We start from the raw sequence: 24,841 nt of genomic DNA on the forward strand, positions 1-24,841 counted from the left end.
CTGTGCTACTCTCTCCCATATTGAATTATCCAGTACTGACAAATTAACCAGTTTTGATATAACATCTTTATTTACTAAAGTTCCGATTGATGACTTACTTCAATATTTAACACAACATTTGGACTTGTATAATCTAGACTTAGTACCTATCAACATCATTATTAATTTGGTATCCCTTTGTATAAAGAACAGTATATTCACTTTCAATGGTAATTTTTATGAACAAATAATTGGCATGACCAATTTTGTCTAATATTTACATGGAGTTCTTTGAGTCTCGACTTATTCAAAGAAATTTATTCTCTAAGGTGTTTTGGGTTAGATATGTAGACGACAGTTTTTGTATTGTAAAAAGAAATGTAAGTATTCCTGATTTCTTGCATTTAATTAATAATCTTGTACATTCCATAAAATTCCCAAGAATATGAAGAAAAAAATTGTATACCATATTTGGATGTCTTACTTATTAGAAAAAACAAATTTTTTTTTTTAAGTATATACATAGGAAACCCACGAATAATTTGTCATATAACCATTTCTGGGCTCAGCCCGTGTCGCTTCGTGAAATGTCCCTTTAGCACACATTTCTAAGGTAAATATTGCTAACATTACCAGAGAAAAAGCTAAAATGGAATGTCAGAGTATTCTGACTCGCTCACCTTATATAAAAGGTGTCGGTATGGTTTCTGGGGCGAGTGAAACCACTACCACGGGTCTCTTACCATTTAGATCCATCCTTCTACAAAATCCCCCTACCTGAGAGGGCCGATGCAAGGCCCGCACCCAGCTACTACTACTACTAGCGCTCCCGACGCCATCACGAGCGCCTCTAGCGGTCATCCTTTTCGTTAGCACCATCTTGCGCACACATGTTTTTTCTTCGCTGTGTTTTGTGCTCTGATTTTTGGATTTATCCTTACCATTGAACTCCAAGCCATCGCCGCAGCTAAGTTAAGTACTGCTAAAGTGTTTCACTTAATTTTAGCCAGCCAGGGACCCGTTTAACCGTTTTTATTTAGGTTATAAGACGGCGCCTCCTTTGGCCTGGTTATAGAGTCGTCTCAGGCGGCTCGTCCCACGTGTTTCATTGTTTCATGCTTCTTCGGTCTCCCATACCGTTGTAGCTTGAATTTTAGCAGTATATATGCCTACATTTTTATACATTGTGCAATTTTTCCATGTTTGTTTATGCTTAGCTTTTCACGGGGATTCCTAAGCTCTGTTGAGCTCGTAGCCTACATCGCTCCTTAGCTCAGTGTTCATGCATGCATGTTCCTTTGTCTAGGTCTTTTTAGGCTCCTTTTAGGATACTGTCCTCCCTTTTTAGTCCTGCCCACCCTGGCCGCCGCCCTCCGTTCCTACGTATCGGCAGAGGCCAGCTCCGAGTTGTTAGGCGTCCTCCCTTCTTGGTTGGCTCGTCTAGCTTCTCCAGGACTTCGCTTTCTCTCGTTCTGCTTATTTCTCTTCCCTCTTCCCCGTGTTCCGTTAGGCTATTTTGATGCATGCCTTGAGATGGTTAGAGGTGGCCTAGGCCACCTCAGACCGCCTGGCCTGTCTTACCGCGTGGTCTTCACCACGTTCACGACGAGCCAGGCGATCGCCACGAGCCACCCGGCTACTGTCCCCCACGCTTCCTTCCCCCCCTATGGGGGGAGTACCGCTCGCTCACGTTGCCCATGGCAACCATCCGAGCTCCCTCCCTTCTTCCCCCTCTCGATGGGGGGGATACGGGAGTCTGCAGGGGGACATCCGAGGCTGGCTCAGCTCCTACCGCTCTCACTCTTCGGTACAAGGGGGGGTCTCCTGTGCGGTCGGTCTCAGCCGCGCTCGGACCGCCTCGGTTTCCGATCAGCTCTCTCTCACCCTGAGTCACCACCCTCCCCACCACTCCGGCGGTGGGTCCCTCTGGCTCCGCCAGATCTCAGGTGTGGTGACTGAGAGAAGCCCCGCCGCATGTTTTCCCCATATGTTACCTTATTTCATCTTATGTTATTTTATTATTGTTTGTTTATATTTTATTCTTGCTAAGTCGGCGGAGTTCCCTGCTCACCATCCGGGTTCTCCTCCTGCCTACGCGTATCTGTTACGGCGGAGCTATGCTCCCCTGACTAGTTTTTTACTAGCCTCCTCATGCTCCTCCCCGCTGTCCTCGTACTCCTCGCTCCGGCGTAAAGGCAGGTTACTGATTTGGTGAATTTTCGTCTTCCGATAACGCACTGAAGCTAGTTAACCAGCTCTATCGGACACCCACCACTCACGGGGCGGGACAAAGCGCCGGTCTTCTTCCTGAATGACATCTTGACGGTCGTTAACCAAAAAGGTAGTTTGTAGATTAGGCTCTGGAACGGGCGAAGGATGGTTATTTACATTATCAGATTGAAGGAGGCTGTACACATTTCTGAAGTTCTTTATTCTGGCCCTTTTGCAAATTTCTTCACTCAAAAGTAAATTGTTCTGTATTCCAGTATTCCCCTCAAAGGTGTCATTCAAAGTGATGAGCCTTCCACAATTCTCCTAGTGGTCCTATCCGCACTCTTATAAATAACTTTTCCTCCCTTGAAGTCGATGGCATGATCGGAATCCCAAGCATGCTTGCCGTTTGGGCAACGTTTACAGCGCCATTGCCAAGCATGCTTGGGATTCCGATCATGCCATCGACTTCAAGGGAGGAAAAGTTATTTATAAGAGTGCGGATAGGACCACTAGGAGAATTGTGGAAGGAGCTCTCATCACTTTGAATGACACCTTTGAGGGGAATACTGGAATACAGAACAATTACTTTTGAGTGAAGAAATTTGCAAAAGGGCCAGAATAAAGAACTTCAGAAATGTGTACAGCCTCCTTCAATCTGATAATGTAAATAACCATCCTTCGCCCGTTCCAGAGCCTAATCTACAAACTACCTTTTTTGGTTAACGACCGTCAAGATGTCATTCAGGAAGAAGACCGCGCTTTGTCCCGCCCCGTAGATCACAACGAATTATGGAAAGGCAAACGACCCAATGACTTGTTCGAATTTTTTAACCTTGTTAATGTTCTTTGTCTGTTTGTTTATGTTTATTTGGAATTCTTCACCAATACCATATCTCATTTGCTTAGTGATCAAGTCCACAGGAGGATGGACGAAAGCTTTAAGCTTTGTATAAATATATTATATCTAGATAAACAAGGATATTACTGTGGATCCCTCTATTGATATATATATATATATATATATATATATATATATATATATATATATATATATATATATACAGTGGTCCCCCCTATTCGCAGGGATGCGTACCAGACCCCCCCGTGAATAGTTAGAACCGTTGCTTTGTGGCACTCTTCGATGCTTGTTGCCCAAACGAGCCAATCGTCCAGATACGCAACTACCATTATCCCCTGGGACCTGAGTTGTTGAACTATGGATATATGTATATATATATATATATATATTACATATATATATACATATATATATATATATATTATATATATATATATATATAACTATAATATATATAGATTACATATAGTATGTTATCATATCTAATAATATATATACTACAAACATATATATATATATATATATATATATATATATATATATATTATATATATATATATATACAGGCAGTCCCCGGGTTACGACGGGGGTTCCGTTCTTGAGACGCGTCGTAAGCCGAAAATCGTCGTAAGCCGGAACGACGCTTGGAAATATGTCTTAAACTAATAAAAAGTTATAAAACCTTACTTGTAATCCTTTGGTTACACTACATGTTGTTTCCTGTAGTTTTATGTACAACCTGGAGTTATTTTCATAAAAGAATGCTGGTTCTTGAAGGTAAAAACTATTGTAATCCTCTGGTGACACTACATTCTTGAAGTTTTATGTACAACCTGGAGTGATTTTGCCAAATCTTGAGGGCTACAAGAACAGCTGATTACTATTTACGTATCATATAGACTAATTAAAGTAACGTATCTTTAAATAGGCTTATATATTAGTATCAACAAAACATTTCCTGCTATGAGTCAGAGGCCGTTTAATGAAACGAACACTTCTCTGTCCTATCTGTTCAGAAAATAAATGTTACATCAATCCCCGAGACGGTGACCATTGTTGCCAAGGCGTCTCTCTCTCTCTCTCTCTCTCTCTGATCAAATTACACTGGAACTTTGACATACGATTGCCCTAATATACGAATGTTTTGAGATACAACAGAAAATTTGCGAAAATATAAGCTTTGATATACAACGAAATATTTGAGATACGATTTTGCGATGAGTGTTAGTTGTATAGGCGACCGATAAATGGCGTTCAGTCTGTTTGTTTGTTGGTGCTGCATGTTAACACGTCGTTGTTTAGTTCGTTGTATTTGCGCCTATTTTTCGTGTTATTTTGTCTATTTTATTATTAACCATGGGTCTCAAAGCTAAAGACAAAGCAGGTGATAAGAAAAAATCCAAGAAAATTATTTCGATGGAAGCAAACATGAAATTATAGCAAAGCATAAAACCTTCCAAAGGCATCACCATTATTTCTAAACTACAAAACTGATTAAAATAAAAAAATAAAAATTAGTTTAGCAATGTTATTTCATTTGTGTTTATTACGTAGTTATTAGTGTACATACGTAAATAAAAAGAGAACAAATCGTTCCCTGCCACCCTTCCCTACCTCTTCCCCCTGCTGGCCTCACGTCATCTTTCGTTGTGTTAAGTAAAATTCCTTTCTTTTTTTTAATTGATTTTATTAACATTTATTATCATTTATCACATTGCTATGTTATTTTATCATTATGTGTGTTATTACTTGTTTTATTTGTGTATAAATTGTGTATATTATATGTAATTTAGCTGTGTTTAGGTGTGGTTTCATACCGCTAGAACGGATTAATACATATTACATTATTTTAAATGGGAAAAAATGCTTTGAGATACAACTGTTTTGATATACGACGATGGTAACGGAACAAATTAAATTCGTATGTCAAGGTTCCAGTGTACTGGATAATGTCTCTCTTTGGATACTTCGATTTTGCCAAATCTTGAGGGCTACAAGAACAGTTGTGGATTACTATTTACGTATCATATAGACTAATTAAAGTAAACGTATCTTTAAATAGGCTTATATTATTAGTATCAACAAAACATTTACTGGCATGAGTCAGAGGCCGTTTAACGAAACGAACACTTGCTCTGTCCTTACTCGGAGCGTCGGAAAGACGCCTCTCTCTCTTCTCTCGTCTCTCTCTCTCTCTCTCTCTCTCTCTCTCTCTCTCATTGTAATCTAACCAGAAACTTCGTTTTGTTATTATTACTGGAAACAAGCAATGATTTTTTTCATTATTTGTGCTTTTGGACTGTTATATGTAAACTTTGCGCACCGCAAGCTAGTATGTATTCATTCGCTCGGAAACTAGTTCCGCATATGAGGCGTCACTAAAAAACATAGAAAAATATGACATAAAAAGTGTCGAAAATCATCATAACCTCAAAATTTTTGTTGTAATCTAACCAGAAACTTATTTTTATTAATATACTGTGCTAAACTATAAAGGAGTTTTATCATAGTATGAGTTTTTTAAAAGCGTCGTTAACTCGGAGCGTCGAAGCGTCAGCGTCGTAACCTCGGAACAAGCGTCATAACCCAAGACGGATTTTTCCATTGAATATTTAAGAAAAAGCGTCGTAACCTCGGAACGTCGTAAGCCGGAAACCGTCGTAACCCGGGGACCGCCTGTATATATATATATACGTATATATATATAAGTATATATATATATATATATATATATATATTATATATAATAATATATATATATATATATATATATATATATATATATATATATATATATATATATATATATATATATATAGATATATTATGTATGTATATACATATATATACGATATATATATATATATATATATATATATATATATATATATATATATATATATATATATATATATAATATATATATATATATATATATATCTAATAAAAGGAGCCCATAAAAAACACCAAAATGTAGAGAGAAAGTACTATATTTCAGAGACTGCTGTCTCTCTCTTCAGGTATATGAATGAGAAAAGTTTACAGAAAAGGTGGTATTTATACCAAGAGATTCCGTCCACAAGTAAGCCAATTTAGGTCACCCCGCTGATAATCTTCCTTTAATCTTCTTAAGCGTTGGTTGAATGAACACTGCGTCGACGATGTCGGATGTCCAATTCCCTTTTGAGATGTTCATTACCTGCTTCTCTTTTATTAAGGCCGATTCCATCATTTGACTCTTGTACCGGCAGTTGCTGCTATAAATTACACGTGACATATTCCAGTTTATTCTATGGTTATGTTCCTTAAGATTGAAAATAGCAGAGTTCTGTTGTCCATACCTAACTGACCGTTTGTGTTGTATTAATCTCTGGGGAAGTGATTTACCTGTAAATCCGATGTAAGATTGGTCACAGTCCTGGCATGGGATCTCATATACCCCAGAGTCTTTGGGCGATGTCTTTTGTTGGACGTTAATCAGGGATTTGGCTAAGGTATTTGGGTAGGTAAATGCAAAAGGTTTGGATTTCCCAAGGGTGTGAGTTACTCTCTTAATCGTCTCCAGGTGGGGAATTTTTATTTTATTGTTGGGTGTGTCTCTGGTCTTGTCTTTAGGGGGTCGGTAGAAAATTACGTTTGCTTTTTGAATTGCTTTCTCAATTATATGGTCAGGATACTTTAAAGATGAAAGTTGCTTGCGAATTAGTTCAAATTCTTTTTCCAGGAAATCTGGGGAACAAATTCGTAAGGCTCTTAAGAATAGGTTGCTAGCTAGACCTATCTTGATGGTATTGTCATGATAGCTAAAATAGTGAATATATGAAAGTGAGAACGTTGGTTTTCTGTATATGGTAAATTTGTATTCTGTCGTGTCTCTGATTATTAAAACATCAAGAAAAGGAATTTTGTTGTCTGTTTCCCATTCAACTTTAAATTTCATGCGCCGGAGCTTTCAATTACAAAATTTCTAAATGGTTAGCTGGCCTCCTTTCTCCTTTTTTAGGCACTTTTTCTCCCAGTCACATCAAACATTCGGAAGACTTTTGTCACAAATTCAGAGAAGCACATATACCACTTCACAACATAAAACTTTTAAGCCTTGACGTAGACTCCCTATTCACAAAAGTACCAGTACAGGACGTTCTTCAGTTTTTAAGGGAAAAATTATCCCCCTATTCAGATCATTTCCCTTTGGCACTTGACAAAATAATAAAGTTAGTTGAATTATGTGCATCTAATAACGTATTTTCATTCGGGGAATCATTCTACAAGCAAAAATTTGGGTGTAGTATGGGTAGTCCTTTAAGTCCTATTTTAGCCAATCTGTACATGGAATACTTTGAAACTACAGTATAAATGCAATAAAACCCAAAAACATGCTGTGGATGAGATACGTGGATGACATACTAACATTTTGGGATAAATAAGGTGGGGTAATTTTAATGAATTCCTCTCAAAATTAAACGCATTAGTGCCCAGCATCAAATTTAAAGTTGAATGGGAAACAGACAACAAAATTCCTTTTCTTGATGTTTTAATAATCAGAGACACGACAGAATACAAATTTACCATATACAGAAAACCACAAGTTCTCACTTTCATATATTCACTATTTTAGCTATCATGACAATACCATCAAGATAGGTCTAGCTAGCAACCTATTCTTAAGAGCCTTACGAATTTGTTCCCCAGATTTCCTGGAAAAAGAATTTGAACTAATTTGCAAGCAACTTTCATCTTTAAAGTATCCTGACCATATAATTGAGAAAGCAATTCAAAAAGCAAACGTAATTTTCTACCGACCCCCTAAAGACAAGACCAGAGACACACCCAACAATAAAATAAAAATTCCCCACCTGGAGACGATTAAGAGAGTAACTCACACCCTTGGGAAATCCAACCCTTTTGCATTTACCTACCCAAATACCTTAGCCAAATCCCTGATTAACGTCCAACAAAAGACATCGCCCAAAGACTCTGGGGTATATGAGATCCCATGCCAGGACTGTGACCAATCTTACATCGGATTTACAGGTAAATCACTTCCCCAGAGATTAAATACAACACAAACGGTCAGTTAGGTATGGACAACAGAACTCCGGCTATTTTCAAAATCATATAAATGAACATAACCATAGAATAAACTGGAATATGTCACGTGTAATTTATAGCAGCAACTGCCGGTACAAGAGTCAAATGATGGAATCGGCCTTAATAAAGAGAAGCAGGTAATGACATCTCAAAAGGGAATTGGACATCCGACATCGTCGACGCAGTGTTCATTCAACCAACGCTTAAGAAGATTAAAGGAAGATTATCAGCGGGGTGACCTAAATTGGCTTACTTGTGGACGAATCTCTTGGTATAAATACCACCTTTTCTGTAAACTTTTCTCATTCATATACCTGAAGAGAGAGACAGCAGTCTCTGAAATATAGTACTTTTCTCTCTACATTTTGGTGTTTTTATGGGCTCCTTTTATTAGATGGAATTCTGTTGTTACAGAACACTTTACCAGTCTATAATAATATTATATATATACCACGTGTAATATATACAGGCGGTCCCCGGGTTACGACGGGTCGGCTTACGACGTTCCGAGGTTACGACGCTTTTTCTTAAATATTCATTGAAATATCCGCCCTGGGTTATGACGCTTGTTCCGAGGTTACGACGCTGACGCTTCTGACGCTCCGAGTTTACGACGCTTTTAAAAAACACATACTATGATAAGATAAGAATCCTTTATAGTTTAGCAGTTTCTCTCTCTCTCTCTCTGTATTTTCCAATGAAAATAATCACTATAATTCTCTCTCTCTCTCTCTCTCTCTCTCTCTCTCTCTCTCTCTCTCTCTACTACAAAGATGTATGTTTTTTAGTATGATAAATAAATGATTTACTATTTTCAAATATTAATATTAATTTATACAGCAATAATATCAATTCATTAAAGAAAATACCATAGTGAATTAGTAAGATTTTAGCTTATATTTAAAAAATTATGGAAGAATGAAGGAAATCCCAGTCTTCTTCAAGTAACTTCCAGTAACCTTTTCTCAAGATTCAGGTACTAAAACTGTCAGATATATCAAGTTCTGTGACAGCCAGGAGGGGGAAAATTTGGGGTGTGACAGCCAGGAGGGGGAAAATTTGGGGGAAGAGCTGCAGTGTTGCAATCACGTGGTCCTGACATTTTCCCCCCTCTATCTCTCTCTCTCTCTCTCTCATTTACTGAGACTCGAGATTTTTTATGTACTTGTACTATTTGTTTTTAATACTTTCAAATAATAATAATAATAATAATAACTGTAATTACAAAATTCATATGTGATAGTATTTTAAAGAAATACAATACGTACTAATCTATCCATGTCACTTTTAATTAAGGTTGTAACTCTCTCTCTCCTCTCTTCTTTCTCTTTGCCACACAAGAAGCGTTATAAGTATTTTTGAGAGAACAGAGAGAGATAAACACACACTCTCTTCTCTCTCTCTCTCTCTCTCTCTCTATCTCTCTCTCTCTCCTCTCTCTCTCTCTACCGAGATGAAAGAATTTTTATGGTACTAGTATGTAAAATGTTTATTGATAATTTCAGTTATTTAATAATAATAATAACAATAAAACTTTAATTACAAAATTCATAATGGTCGTATTTTAAAGAGATGAAAATGACCTTTCCATTTCACTTGTAAGGATAATTCCTCTTTCTACTGAGATGAGAGAATTTTACGGTAGATGCACGTGTTTATTATATTTTCAAATAATAATAATAATAATAATAATAATAATAGAAGTAGTAATAATACGATAACTAATTTCAAAAGAAAATTCTTCCCTTTGTCTTTTTCTGTATCAATTTCCCCACCTCAACTCGAGTGACACTCGAGCTTAACAATGCCATACAATGGTCAACGAATTTAATGGTTTTATGTAATCTCTCTCTCTCTCTCTCTCTCTTACTGAGTTGAGATCATTTTCATGGACGTGTATGTAATAAGTTTATCATTAATATTTTCCAATAATAATACTATAAGTACAAAATTCATATCTGAGTATTTTAAATACAATAATCATTCCATTTCTCTCTTTTAAATACTGTAAGGACAACTCTCTCTCTCTCTCTCTCTCTCTCTCTCTCTCTCTCTCTCTCTCTCTCTACTCTCTCTCTCGCTCTCTCTCCACAAGATACTTGTCATACATTTGGTGTTTCTATTTCTTCCTTTTATTTCTCTCGCTCTCAGCAAAAGAATTGATAGACAGACAAACATAACTGCACAGTCCTCTCTTTCTCTCTTCTCTGGAGAAATATATGTATTTATGGGAGGGGGAAAAAGTTGCCTACAGACATTCATTTCAATCTATTGAAACCGTAAGGAGTTATTTCTCTCTCTCTCTCTCTCTCTTTTGTATTTTAATGAAAATATACAGTAATTGTGAATACACAGTGTTGCACATGAAAAAAGTAAATTAGTGATAATTTTAGAGATACGGCCCTAAGAAAAATTGCAAATTAGTAGTGAAATTTTCCCTGTGGACATGTTTTCAAGAATGTCGTTCCGGCTTAAGACGATTTTCGGGTTACGGCGTGTCTTAAGAACGGAACCCCCGTCGTAACCCGGGACCGCCTGTATATATATATATAATATATATATATATTATATTAATAAAAAAATAGATATATAATATATTATATCTTATGATATGCAGTCCCCGGCTTACGAAGGTCTCGGCTTACGACGTTCCGAGGTTACGACGCTTTTCAATTATATTCATCAGAAATTATTTCCAGGGTTACAAACGCATGTTCCAGGGTTACGACGCCTACAAATGCTGATCTGGCAGATGAAATACGCACACCAAAAATGCAAAATAATCAATATTTAATGTTTTTTTATGAAAAATGCAATAAGAATGCAGTTTACATAGATTTGAATGCACCTAAAGCATTAAAAGTAAGGTTTTCTTAGGATTTTTGACAATGTTGCAGCTTACGACGCGTCTCAAGAACGGAACCCACGTCGTAACCCGAGGACTGCCTGTATACAGTAGTACCTCGAGATACAAAATTAATCCGTTCCGAGGCGCCCTTCGTATCATGAAGTTTTCGTATCTTGGACCACATTTTACATGTAAAATGGCTAATCCGTTCCAAGCCCTCCAAAAACACCCCAGTAAATTATATTTCCAGGCCTAAAACACATGTTCCAGGGTTACGACGCCGATCCGATGGAAGAAATATGACTCCAAAAAGGCAAAATACTGTACATACTTGAGTAATATTCAACTGCATGTAATGTTCAACCACATTTTTACTGCATATATTAGGACTTTAGCATATGTCCCTTAGCAATAAGCCTAGCCTATGTTAGCGGTTGCTACTGTAGCCTAGTCTATGATTCTGACATCTAAACCTAAGAAGCTAAAAGCTTAGAATATGCCAATAAAATGTATAAATAATCAGTATGTACTCATTTCAAATAATTATTAATTAATCATTAACTATAATACACAAACAAACAAACAAAAAAACCTTCCAATCGACTGTTTACATTCAGCTCTTACCCGTCTTACGAGTTCCGAACAAATGCCAAGCAATCATTTTTCCTAGCACACAGTAAGCCATAATTTTTCATTAGTATCTCTCTTCAACTAATGAAACTACCAAACAGTATAATAACCATTCACATTTCTATTCTTTTATTCTATCTTTACCTAATGGAGATACCGAGTTATGACAGCTATAATGAAACATACGTATAAATAATGTAATAATAAAACAGAAGAAGAATTATAAAAAATACGTATTTGTTGGCAGTCTGATTTATTTTATATTTTATGATATCTAATTCACAATTTTTTTATTAAATGTATTGCATGTACTCATTTAAAATAATTATTAAGTAACCATTAACTATAATAAACAAAAACAAGAAAAAAGGGCTTCCAAACTTCTGGTTTACATCCAGCACTTACGAGTATCGGGAACGATCGCCAAGCAATCACTTTACACAGTAAGCCATAAATTTTCATTATCTCTCTTCAACTACTGAAACTACCAAACAGTATAATAACCATTCATTTCTATTCTTTATTCTATCTTTACCTAATGTTTTTTTTTTTTTTATTAAATGTATTGCATGAATAAGTTTTTCAATTTACAGCATCCTTTTACCAATAGAATACTTAAAGCACAAGGGGTAGATGCTGACCAATAGGAGAGCAGGACCTTATGGGGTGACTAGCATCAGGAACCATGGGAGAGCGGGAGGATGGTGGCAAGTTTACTCAGTTGGCGGCGCGGGAGTTTTAAAATTGTTCTTGGTGGTCCAGGCGAATCTCGGGACTTTACAGCAACAACCTTTCGTATCTTGAAAACTTTTCGTATGTAGAGCTGTAAAATTTTTTGCATTTGCTTTCGTATGTCGAGGTACCACTGTATATATATATATATATACACCGGCAGTCCCCGGGTTACGACGGTCTCGGCTTACGACGTTCCAAGGTTACGACGCTTTTCAATTATATTCATCAGAAATTATTTCCAGGGTTACGACGCATGTTCCAGAGTTACGACGCCTACAAACGCTGATCTGGCAGATGAAATATGACACCAAAAATGCAAAATAATCAATATTTAAAGGTTTTTTTTGATGAAAAATGCAATAAGAATGCAGTTTACATAGTATTGAATGCACCTATAGCATTAAAAGTAAGGTTTTTCTTAGGGTTTTTGACAATGTTCCGGCTTACGACGATTTTCGACTTACGATGCGTCTCAAGAACGGAACCCCCCGTCGTAACCCAGGGACTGTATATATATGTGTGTATATATATATATATATATATATATATATATATATATATATATATATATGGTCTGTCAACTTCTATTATATTTAGTGTGAACTTGAAAATGTAGAATAAACTACAAAAGTACTTTTTCCAAGTCCCCAGTTTTTCACTCAACCTTCTACTGTGGATTTAAGTATATTCCCAAGCACATATTCTTTTGTGCTACACTAGATATGTATAAATACATACAGGCAGTCCCTAGTTATTGGCAGCCTCGGTTATCAACAATCCAGTTTTATGGCACTTGTCTAGGGCTGAAAATCATCAATTTTTGGCAGCAAAATGTGCCAATATCTGGTTATTGGCACCGAAACATACCTAACAGAGGTGCCATTAACCAATTATCAGTGCCAAAATCTGGTTATCAGCAACGAAAATCACCAATTTTCAGTTGTCGTAGGTAGACTGCTTTTAGCTCCCATATACTAAGTGGAGCCCATTCTCCTGAGGGGACCACTTGCCTGAGACTTCCTCGTTCCCGAGGAGAGCTCCCCAACCAAGATCTGATGCATCGGAAGAGAAGTATAGGTTGAGGATCACTGGGAGGAGATTTTCCTTCTTTCACCAATGCAGGTCCTCCTTTATCTCTGGAGTTATCGGAAAGAAGTGGTGGTATTGTGATACTTTCTAATCTCTGCAAGCTCTGAGGTAAAATTGTAAGAAGCCTCATATGCAGTCTCTCCGGTCTTACAAACTGCTCTAAGGTGGCCAAGGTGCTTAGAAGACTCGTCCACTGAGTAGCGGAGCAAGAATGAAGGGAGAGAAATAGGGATGGAGAAGCCCAAAAACTCTGAGAGTTTATCTGAATCCCCCAAATATAGAATACTCTATGTGGGATTTAGCTAGAATTTCTTGAGGTTCATCAGTAATCTCAGTTCTTCAGTCATGATTGTCTTCTTCAGGTCCTCCATGCACAGCTCCTTTGTTGGAGAACAAATCAGCCAGTCGTCCAGGTAGAGCAAAATCTTGACTCTTACCAGATAAAGCCATCCTGCCAGGGGAGCAAGAACATGGGTGAATACCTGTCGGGCAGTTGAGAAACCAAAGCACTGCGCTCAAAACTGAGACACTTAGTCTTTATACACAAATCTGAGGTACTTCCTTGAATCTGTGTGTATGGGAATATGAAAGTACACATCTTGCATATCCAGTGATACCATCTAGTCTCCCTGACTGATGGATGCAAGAACATATTGTAGTCTCCATGCTGAATTTTGTTTTTTTTCTATGAAACCTTGGGCACAACAAAGAGATGGTTGAAAAATCCCTTTGACTCAGACGTTTTTTACGACTTCTATGGCTCCCTTGTTGATGAGAGAGGCAACTTCTATTGAGAGAGCCAAATATCTCTATCCTTTTTGAAGGGGATGGAATATTCCTCCTTCAGTACTCTCACTACCCACTGAACCGCCCCTTTCATTTTGCATCTCTCCCAAATGAGATGTTGCCTGGCCACTACTGGGGCAAGGACCAGGTATGGTTTCATAAAAAATTTCTTGATCAGGCGAGGTGTGAACCTAACTGCACCCCCCGGGTCTAAGTTGTGACCTCTGCCAGGGCTCCTTGAAAGGGCTGCGGTTGAAGAGGAGAGGATGATTTGGCAGAGCATGAAGGCCAATCTTTCTGGCATTTCATTGATTGGGTCAACAGGTTCTGAGTTGACTTTGTGCAGTTGAGACACAATCTCCCTCACCGTTCCTTGGAAATAGATGTTTATCCAATGGGGAGAACAGCTGGGATTTCTGTGAAGATGTTACTTGTTTGGACATAAAGTAAAGTTCCCTCTTCTTGAGGATGCCCATGATGGCTGCCACCAACTCTGACCCGTCCCTAACCACCTTGTCAGCACAGGAAGAAATTTAAAAAACTCTGTAGTATGTACAGTTTTCTGGAAGAGAGGGATCCTGAACTTTCTTGGCTAATGCCCCTATGCACCAGTCAAGAAAGCTTAAAGCTTCAAAAGCTTTAAACAAGCTCTTTAACCCTGTAACGCCGATTGGACGTATTAAACGTCTACATAAATTGTCTGTCGGGTGTCGATTGGATGTATTAAACGTTGATAAAAAAGTTTTTTTAAAAATTCGTGGAAAAATACTTATAGGCCTATCAGGCAAAAACTTTTGAATCATGCGCCTTCGGGGATGCTGGGAGCTCACGGATCAAGGCGTTGTTTTGTTTACAATCGTTATGCAGGCGCGCAAGCGCGAACTTCTTTTTTATCACACTAAAAAATATCAGTGACACATCTCAGATATTATTTCGTCACTTTGACATAATTTTTGCACCATTTTAAATTAGCCGTTACATGGAGATTACAGGCGGCCCAAAAAAAATCGGTTAGCGACAGGGGTTCCGTTCCTGGCCACCAACGCCAAGCGATTTCGACGCTGAGCGAATTTAAAGCCTACGGCCGCCGCACACCTTCTTTCGAAACTCTAGACCAGTCAAAGGCGCCGTAATCCCACAACGGCGCAATAAGTAAAATTATATTTATGCAGTATAGTACTATAGAATTTACTGTACAGTACATGTGGGTGTCTAGAGTATGTAAAGATATAATAAAGTTTATACAGTGTACAGGTAGCTGTAGTGTTCAGGTTACGATCATTAGTCTTACGATAGTTCGATTTTATGAGAGATCAAATTACAATGGCCTAACTTTATCCATCTTCTAGTTACATAAGTTCAATAACAGCAAAAGAGAATGATGAAAGTATGGTTTTAACGTTATACTCGTTGCGTGAACGTGTACAGCCATGAACAACCGAACGAGAAACGACTTTTTTTTTTTTTTTTTTTTTTTTTTTTCCTAAGTACAACCGAACTGGATAACATCTGTTTGGCTTGTATTTCGATCATCGTACTACAGTGCAACATTACCGTATTTGTTATAAATGGCGTTATGTATAGAATAGAGCTGATATATCTTAATGTAATAACTTTATTCGCTAGATCAGAGATCAAATATAGATTAAAGATCAATCGGGAAATATACCGTTAAATTTAAACCTAGTTATAACTGAAGCTGAGAAAACTGTTCAAGCTGCTAATGACTATTATCGTACATCGGCAACAAGGATAAAACTGCAGTAAACGTCTGCCATCACACACAACTGTAGATAAAATTGGGATAAAATCATTTTAATCAAAACTAAAGTGCTTGAAAGAACACATTTTACTGTTGGTTTCACGCCGATATAAGATAAATAACGTAAAGTTCGTATTATGATGATATAAAGGATTACGTATTGCGAACGGAATCACGTCATTTTTTTAGGCAATAAACATGCCGCCAACGTAATCTGTTAACGAAAAAAATAGTAGTTCACATTCACACGAGACATATTCAATAAATATTTCCACCTAAAAACACGCTGCATATGGAAAAATAACTTTGTCTCAAATAAGTCAAGTATATAGATATTCGTTTATGCTAACTAGAAGCAAGAGCATTCGCTCAGAATTGCGTTATGGTGAAACAGACTCGTATTCATAAGCTGATTTCAAACCACAACATTGGCCGCTCCGTGGAATACGGGCTTAAGTTTGCTGTAGTATTTTAAAATACAATACTATGAGAATACATACAATATTCTTGGATACAGTAAAATAATGTATAACTTTTTAAAGGATTTATGGAAAAGATGCATAATTAATAAAATAATACAATGCATTTTTCGGAACTGGCGGACAAGAACGAACATGAAAAACCATCCCCTGACAACATGGAGCGTAGTTACAAAGGCTGCCTTAATTTGTATCTTATTTCTGTACAAAAATGAAAACACCTTTACGCAATATATTTTCATACACTTTTAAACATAAAAGCATAAACATTTGAAAAATCGACACATCGATCGCTAAATTTGCACTTTTTTTTTTAACTCGATATTTTCGGAAGAGCGGGGGGCAGACGCGGCGGCATACAAGAACGAACTTCGCAAAAAACATCGTAGTCGATAACTTGAAAGGGGTTTCAAAAGCTGCCTTTTTTATCATATTTCTGCACAGAAATAAAAAAAAAACACCATCCCTATTCGTAATACATTTTCATACACATTTTAAACATAAAAGCATAAACATTTATAAAATAGACACCCTCGATCGCTAATTTGCACTTTTTTTAAATCGATATTTTCGGAAGAGCGGCAGACGGCGGCATACAAGAACGAACTTGCAAAAAACATCGTAGTCGATAACTTGAAGGGGAGTTTCAAAAGCTGCCTTTTTATCATATTTCTGCACAGAAATAAAAACACCCTATTCGTAATACATTTCATACACATTTTAAACATAAAAGCATAAACATTTATAAAATCGACACATCGATCGCTAATTTTGCACTTTTTTTAAATCGATATTTTCGGAGAGCGGCAGGCGGCGGCTTACAAGAAAGAACATGAAAAAACATCGTATTTGATAACGTAAAGGGCAGTTTCAAAAGCTGCCTTTGTATCATATTTCTGTACAGAAATAAAAATGCCTTTCACGTAATACATTTTCATACACATTTTTAACAAAAGCATGAACATTTATGAATCGACACATCCATAGCTAAATTTGCACTTATGTAACTCGATATTTTCGGCATAGAACAGCGTCAGAGGCATATATTTTACCTTAATACCTACATAATAACTCTCCATAAAATTTGTTAATATAATTTGCATAACCTTTATGGTCTGAACGGCATTTCTACTTATGTATGAACTCGTTAGACAACGGCGCTAGCGGCGCTGTTAACTGAAATTTGTGCCGTAAAGATACCTTTAAAATGCCTTATTTTTTTAATGAATATTTTTGACGACCGCCGTAAAACCGATTCGCCGTTGAGTGATTGCGCCATTAACCGCAGGCCGCCTGTATATATGAAAATGTGCGCAATTTCATGTAGAATACAACAATAAATACTCACGATTGTAGCTTTTATCAGTTTTGAAATATTTTCATATAAATAATGATAAGTGCCAAAATTTTAACCTTCGGTCAACTTTGACTACCAAATGATAAAAAAATGCAATTGTAAGCTAAAACTCTTATATTCTGGTAATATTCAATGATTTACCTTCATTTTGCAACAAATTGGAAGTCTCTAGCACAATATTTCGATTTATGGTGAATTTATGAAAAAAAAAATTTTCCTTACGTCCACTCGGTAACTCTTCCGATAAATTTTTTCGTGCGATTGTTGTAATGTTTGCACCATTTTAAATTAGCCGTTACATAAAGTTTTATATATGGAAATGTGCACAATTTCATGTAGAATACAACTAAAAACAACTCATGGTTGTAGCTTTTATCAGTTTTGAAATATTTTCATATAAATAACGATAAGTGCCAAAATTTCAACCTTCAGTCAACTTTGACTCTACCGAAATGGTCAAAAAACGCAATTGTAAGCTAAAACTCTTATATCTATATGCTAGTAATATTCAATCATTCACCTTCATTTTGAAACAAATTGGAAGTCTCTAGCACAATATTTTGATTTATGGTGAATTTATGAACAAAAAAAAAATTTCCTTACGTCAGCGCGGTAACTCTTCCGAAAAATATCAGAAATTTTTTCGTCTGATTATCGTAATGTTTGCACCATTTTAAATTAGCAGTTACATAAAGTTTTATATATGAAAATGTGCACAATTTCATGTAGAATACAACAATAAATGATTGAAGGTTGTAGCTTTTCTCATTTTCGAAATATTTGCATATAAATCACGAAAATAGAAAAAACCACGTTTGCTCAACTTTGACTCTACCGAAATAGTAAAAAAACGCAATTGTAAGCTAAAACTATTACAATCTAGTAATATTCAGTCATTTATCTTCATTTTGAAATAAATTTGAAGTCTCTAGCACAATATTTAGATTTATGGTGAATTAAAAAAAAAAACTTTCCTTCCCTCCGTGACCGGATTCTCCAGCTTCAAATCTCCGAAATGCGTATGTCACATTCTCGTAATATTTGCTGAGTTTCATATTAGGCGTTTCATAATGTAGAATACAACAAAAAATAATTGAAGGTTGTAGCTTTTCTCATTTTTGAAATATTTGCATATAAAAGTCTCTAGAACAATATTTAGATTTATGGTGAATTTTTGAAAAAGACATTTTTTTACGTCAGCGCGTTACGAATTCATGCATCATTATGTGATAATATTTTCTCTGTGTTGCTTTGATCGTTTTACAATGTGTTATATACCAAAATGATCACAATTTAGTGTACAATACAACGAAAAAAAAATTAACTCGTTAGCTTTAACTGTTTTGCTCACAGCACGATTTGAATACAATTATATACGAAATTTTGTTTTCGCGCTATCATATATCGCATTATTTATATATGATAATAGATATTTTTTTCATTTCTGATGGTTGCATACTAAACTTCAAGCAATGACAAAAAAAGGAGCCAAAAATTAACTCTAAATCTTGAAAACTAAGCGCGCTGTGATTTTTTGAAAAAAATATTTTTCCGCTTCGGCGCTCACTCTGTGACCCCCTCGCCATACAGGAGACGATTTTTATTATACCCCTTCGGCGTAAGAGGGTTAATAAATGATCCACTTTCTCAACCAAAAAGTTTTAACGAAGAGGATCCCCGACCTGCATCAATAAGTACCCAAAAATCTCCTTGGGAGGAGGCAGCCATTCCCAAGGAAAGAGCTTCCCCAATCACGTAGGATATGTAACGATTGGGTGAAAGGCGGGAAGGGAGAATACATGCATTTCCTTGTTCCCTCTTCTCAGAGAGCCAGCTTTCAACTTCACTTAGGGTTTTCTTCGATGGAGAAGAGAGAACCATTTTCTGAAGCTTGGCAGAGTCCAACGGCTGATTACTCATCATAAATGATGAAGCTGGAGAGGATGCAGTCCCAGGAGAGAAGTACTATAAAAAGTTCTGTAAAAAGGAACTTAACCAATGATGCATAGGGAGGGAAGTCCATTCCTAGTCATGGTCTTCATCATGAAGAAGCCAAAGAATACTATCTAGATGCCGCTGTAAAGGAACCAACAATGGGTCTACACAGAAGCAGCCTGAATCTGGAAAGTCATCACCAAAACACTCACATGTGCACTGTCATTCAAAAACAGTTCCTAAACTTCCTAGAATGCCTGGGAGCTATAAGAAAACCATCCACTACTTCATGATATTCAGTCACTTCAGGGTGCTTGGCTGCTTTAGGGCACTCGGATGCTTCATGGCACTTGGGTGCTTCAGGGCACTCTGAAGCTTCAAGGTGCTTGGCAAATAATAGGTGTCTAACACCCCTGTACCTAGAAAGATCCATGACTGGAGATTGTTCTCTTCACTGCTTGCTGGGCGCGAAGGAGGGAAAGGATACAGGAATAAAGCAATTCATTGTAATCACAATTTCTTTCACACCAATCATCTAGACTAGATACAATCTGCCTACAAGGGGCACTGGTCAATTTATACACTTGTTGGGCACCTACTACTGGACCCAAGGAAAACATGTCCAAGGACCTGAGTATTGTCCTTCAGGTAGAAGGAGATAAAGGTGTCTGATGATTCCATGTACCAGCCTTTAACTTAACACTCTTTGAATTAATAGATTCTTTTTAAAAGCAATGGAGGGGCCTACCGCCTCACATCATGAGCTTTAGGTTGTATTGAGTTATCTAGATTAGAAGAAGTGTATGGACTTCTAAAAACCTCCCTTAACCAGAAGGAGATGGTATTCTTGGACACTTCTTTCTTGTTTTGGCCCGTACTCACAAAAAGCCTTTGATGCCCAGGTCTGCGGAATTAAGTTCTTTTTAGATAGTAGCGTAGTGCTCGAACAGAACATAATAGCATCTCACTAGGGTCGCTACCTACAAAATCTGCAAGGGACAGAATAAAAAAGGACTCAAATCTCTGATCGGGAACCAATGGATTCTGTCTTAGCCACGAATCCTGGGACAAATTTAAAAGACACTTAACTCCAGCCCCTCAAGTATTTTAACTCAAAGGAGAGGCCATGAAGTTCATCCAGTCTTTTGGTTAATGAGAAAGCAAATAAAAATACCATCTTGAGAGTTTGAGACCTATCCAAAGAAGCTCATAAAGGCTCATACTGGCCACGAGTAAGGCTGCTAAGAAGTGAAATGAGTGGTGAACAGATCCACTACGGAGTTCCCAAGAGGAGAAATAGCCTTTCCGCTACCTCCTAATGTAATGACTGCTCTGTACCCAAGACTTGATAAAGACAACTCAATTTGTCTGCTGCTGTGTTCTTTTTGCCTGGAATGTACCTGGCTGACAGAACCACCAGAGGTTAATGGCATACTGATGTAACTGGACTAGCAATTCATGACGATGATGAGAGACTAGGCTCCCCCTTGTTTGTTTATGTAAGCCATCACTGTGGTGTTGTCAGACATCACTACCACAGAATGACCTGTTACCTGATCCTGAAAGTCATGTAGGGATAAAAAGGCCATTTTCAGTTCCAGGATATCGCGGTGGAGATGTTTTTCTTCTGAGCTCTAAATCCCCAAGTCAGAAAATTTTCCATAAGAGCCACCCCACCCATCAGTTGAGGCATCTGAGAAGAGAAGGATCTTTGGAGGAGGAGCATGAAGAGGCATCCCTACTGTCAGATTCTTGTCTTCCAACCCAGCATGTCAAATCCTGTCTCACCCCCTGTGAGAGAAGGACTCAGAAGAATGGAGAATCGATCACCATGGGCTAAAACTCTTTCAGCCTCCAATGTAAGGAGTGGAGGTGAAGTCTGCTGTGAGGGAATAGTTTCTCCAATGATGACAAGTGACCTAGAATGGCCTGCCATTGATGTGCAAGCTGTTTCTGCTTTGATAAGAATGACCTCACGACTGTCTTAACTTCTCTATTTTTGGCTCTGAAGGAGAGACTTCTCCATATTTATCACAACCCCCAGGTTGAGACGAAGTTGGACAAGACGGTCTCTGTCCTTGATCAACTTCACTCAAGAACTTGCCAGAACCAGCCAGTCATCAAGGTATCTGAGGATGCAAATCAATTGAGAATGAGCCCAAGTTGAAACCAGAGTGAACTCCCTTGTGAATACCTGAAAGGTGGTCGAGAGACCAAAGCATATGACTTTGAATTGGTTAACTGACTCTTGCAGAACAAATCGAAGAAACTTGTGAGCTGAGTGAAGAACTGGAATCTGGAAGTAGGCATCTTTCAGTTACTACTGGTCTTGTCTCTCTTTTTCTTAACACTTTAACGCCGATTGGACGTATTAAACGTCGATATAAATTGTCTGTTGGGTGCTGACTGGATGTATGGTACGTCGATATAAAAGTTTTTTTTAAATTCGCGGAAAAATAGTTATAGGCCTACTAGGTGAAAACTTTTGAATCACGCGCCTTCGGGGATGCTGGGAGCTCACGGATCAAGGCGTTGTTTTGTTTACAATCGTTACGCAGGCGCGCAAGCGCGAATTTCTTTCTTATAGCACTAAAAAGTATCAGCTACACATCTCATAAATTATTTCGTCACTTTGACATAATTTTTACACCATTTTAAATTAGCCATTACATGGAGTATTATATATGAAAATGTGCGCAATTTCATGTAGAATACAACAATAAACAACTCATGGTTGTACCTTTTATCAGTTTTGAAATATTTTCATATAAATAACAATAAGTGCCAAAATTTCAACCTTCGGTCAACTTTGACTCTACCAAAATGGTTGAAAAATGCAATTGTAAGCTAAAACTCTTATATTCTAGTAATATTCAATCATTTACCTTCATTTTGCAACAAATTGGAAGTCTCTGGCAAAATATTTTGATTTATGGTGAATTTATGAAAAAAAACTTTTTCCTTACGTCCGCATGGTAACTCTTCGTCCGATTGTCGTAATGTTTGCACCATTTTAAATTAGCCGTTATATAGAGTTTTATCTATGGAAATGTGCACAATTTCATGTAGAGTACAACTAAAAACAACCCATGGTTGTAGCTTTTATCAGTTCTGAAATATTTTTACATAAATAACGATAAGTGCCAAAATATCAACCTCGGTCAACTTTGACTCGACCGAAATGGTAAAAAACCGCAATTGTAAGCTAAAACTCTTATATTCTAGTAATATTCAATCATTTACCTTTATTTTGCAACAAATTGGAAGTCTCTAGCACAATATTTTGATTTATAGTGAATTTCTGAAAAAAAAAAAAAAACATTTTCCTTACGTCCGCGCGGTAACTCTTCCGGAAAAAATCAGAAATGTTTTCGTCCGATTGCCGTAATGTTTGCACCATTTTAAATTAGCCGTTACATAAAGTTTTATATATGAAAATGTGTGCAATTTCATGTAGAATACAACAAGAACAAACCATGGTTGTAGCTTTTATCAGTTTTGAAATATTTTCATATAAATAACGATGTGCCAAAATTTCAACCTTCGGTCAACTTTGACTCTACCGAAATGGTAGAAAAACGCAATTGTAAGCTAAAACTATTACATTCTAGTAATATTCAATCATTTACCTTTATTTTTCAACAAATTGGAAGTCTCAAACACAATATTTCCATTTATGGTGGAACTTATGAAATAAACTTTTTCCTTATGTCTGCGCGGTAACTCTTCCAAAAAAAAAATCATAAATTTTTTTGTCCGATTGTTGTAATGTTTGCACCATTTTAAATTAGTCTTTACATAAAGTTTTATATATAAAAATGTGCGCAATTTTATGTAGAATACAACAATAAACAACCTATGGTTGTAGCTTTTATCAGTTTTGAAATATTTTCATATAAATAACAATAAATAGAAAAAATTCGTCCTTCGGTCAACTTTAACTCGACCGAAATAGTCTAAAACTGCAATTGTAAGTTACAACACTTACAATTTAGTAATATTCAATCAATTACCTTCATATTGCAACAAACGGAAAGTCTCTAACACAATATTTCGATTTATGGGGAATTTTTGAAAACAGCTTTTTTTTACATCCGCACGTTATGAATTCATGCATCATTTTGTGATAACATTTTCTCTGTGTTGCCTTGATCGTTTGACAATGTGTTATATACCAAAATGATCGCAATTTATTGTAAAATACAACGGATAAAAATTAACTTGTTAGCTTTAACCGTTTTGCTCACAGTGTGATTTGAATACAATTATATATGAAATTTTGTTTTCGCGCTATCATATATCCCATTATTTATATATGATAAGATATTTTTTTTCATTTCTGATGGTTGCATATTAAACTTCACGCAATGACAAAAAAAGGAGCCAAAAATGTACTCTTAATCTTGAAAACTAAGCATGCTGTGATTTTTTTGAAAAAAAAATTTTTTCCGCTTCGCCGCTCACTCCCAGACCCCGCTGGCATACTGAGACGATTTTTATTATACCCCTTCGGCGTTAAAGGGTTAAGCTAATCTCTTCCAAATATTGCCTTTTTGCCTCTTTCCATTCTTGTGTGTGTGTGTGTGTGTGTGTGTGTGTGTGTGTGTGTGTGTGTGTGTGTGTGTGTGTGTGTGTGTGTGTGCAAGAAAATATTTTGTCATGAAAAATCTCATTTTTAACTTACTTTATATCCTCCTGAATGTTAAACCATAAGCTATATTCATCATGCATAGACACCAGCATCAAAGGCTTCTCCGCTTCTACTTTCTGAGGTTGAGGAAGATAGTAAACAGCTTGCATCCAGTGATCTCTCCATGGAATATCTTCACTGCTGCTTTTCAATCTGCCTGGAAAGAGAGGTTAAAATTCTCAAATTTTCACCTTTAATTTAAGCCTAACAGTTTTAATAGTTTAAATATGGAATTGGCATAACTCAGAAACAAATTAATAACATGTTATTGTAACTACAGTTAATGCTCAACTATATCTGATAAGTCATCTTTAGACTAATGAGGTATCCTCAAATTAGAATTAAGGGCAAAAATATCTCAAAAGCACAAGTTAGGTATATCTTTGT

General features: G+C 36.8%; 1 protein-coding gene across 7 annotated transcripts in view; it reads right to left on the reverse strand.

Moving 5' to 3' along the window:
- The window catches only part of LOC135218426 (protein arginine N-methyltransferase 7-like), a 261,517-nt gene that overhangs the window by 67,486 nt on the left and 169,190 nt on the right, over positions 1-24,841 (reverse strand). For all 7 annotated transcript variants that reach the window (XM_064254737.1, XM_064254738.1, XM_064254736.1 and 4 more), the window contains exon 9: positions 24,449-24,611. In XM_064254737.1, the coding sequence (XP_064110807.1) occupies positions 24,449-24,611 (163 nt within the window). The remainder of the gene's footprint in view (positions 1-24,448; positions 24,612-24,841) is intronic.

The sequence above is a fragment of the Macrobrachium nipponense genome, chromosome 9, assembly GCF_015104395.2.
Source record: "Macrobrachium nipponense isolate FS-2020 chromosome 9, ASM1510439v2, whole genome shotgun sequence".
Lineage (NCBI taxonomy): Eukaryota > Metazoa > Arthropoda > Malacostraca > Decapoda > Palaemonidae > Macrobrachium > Macrobrachium nipponense.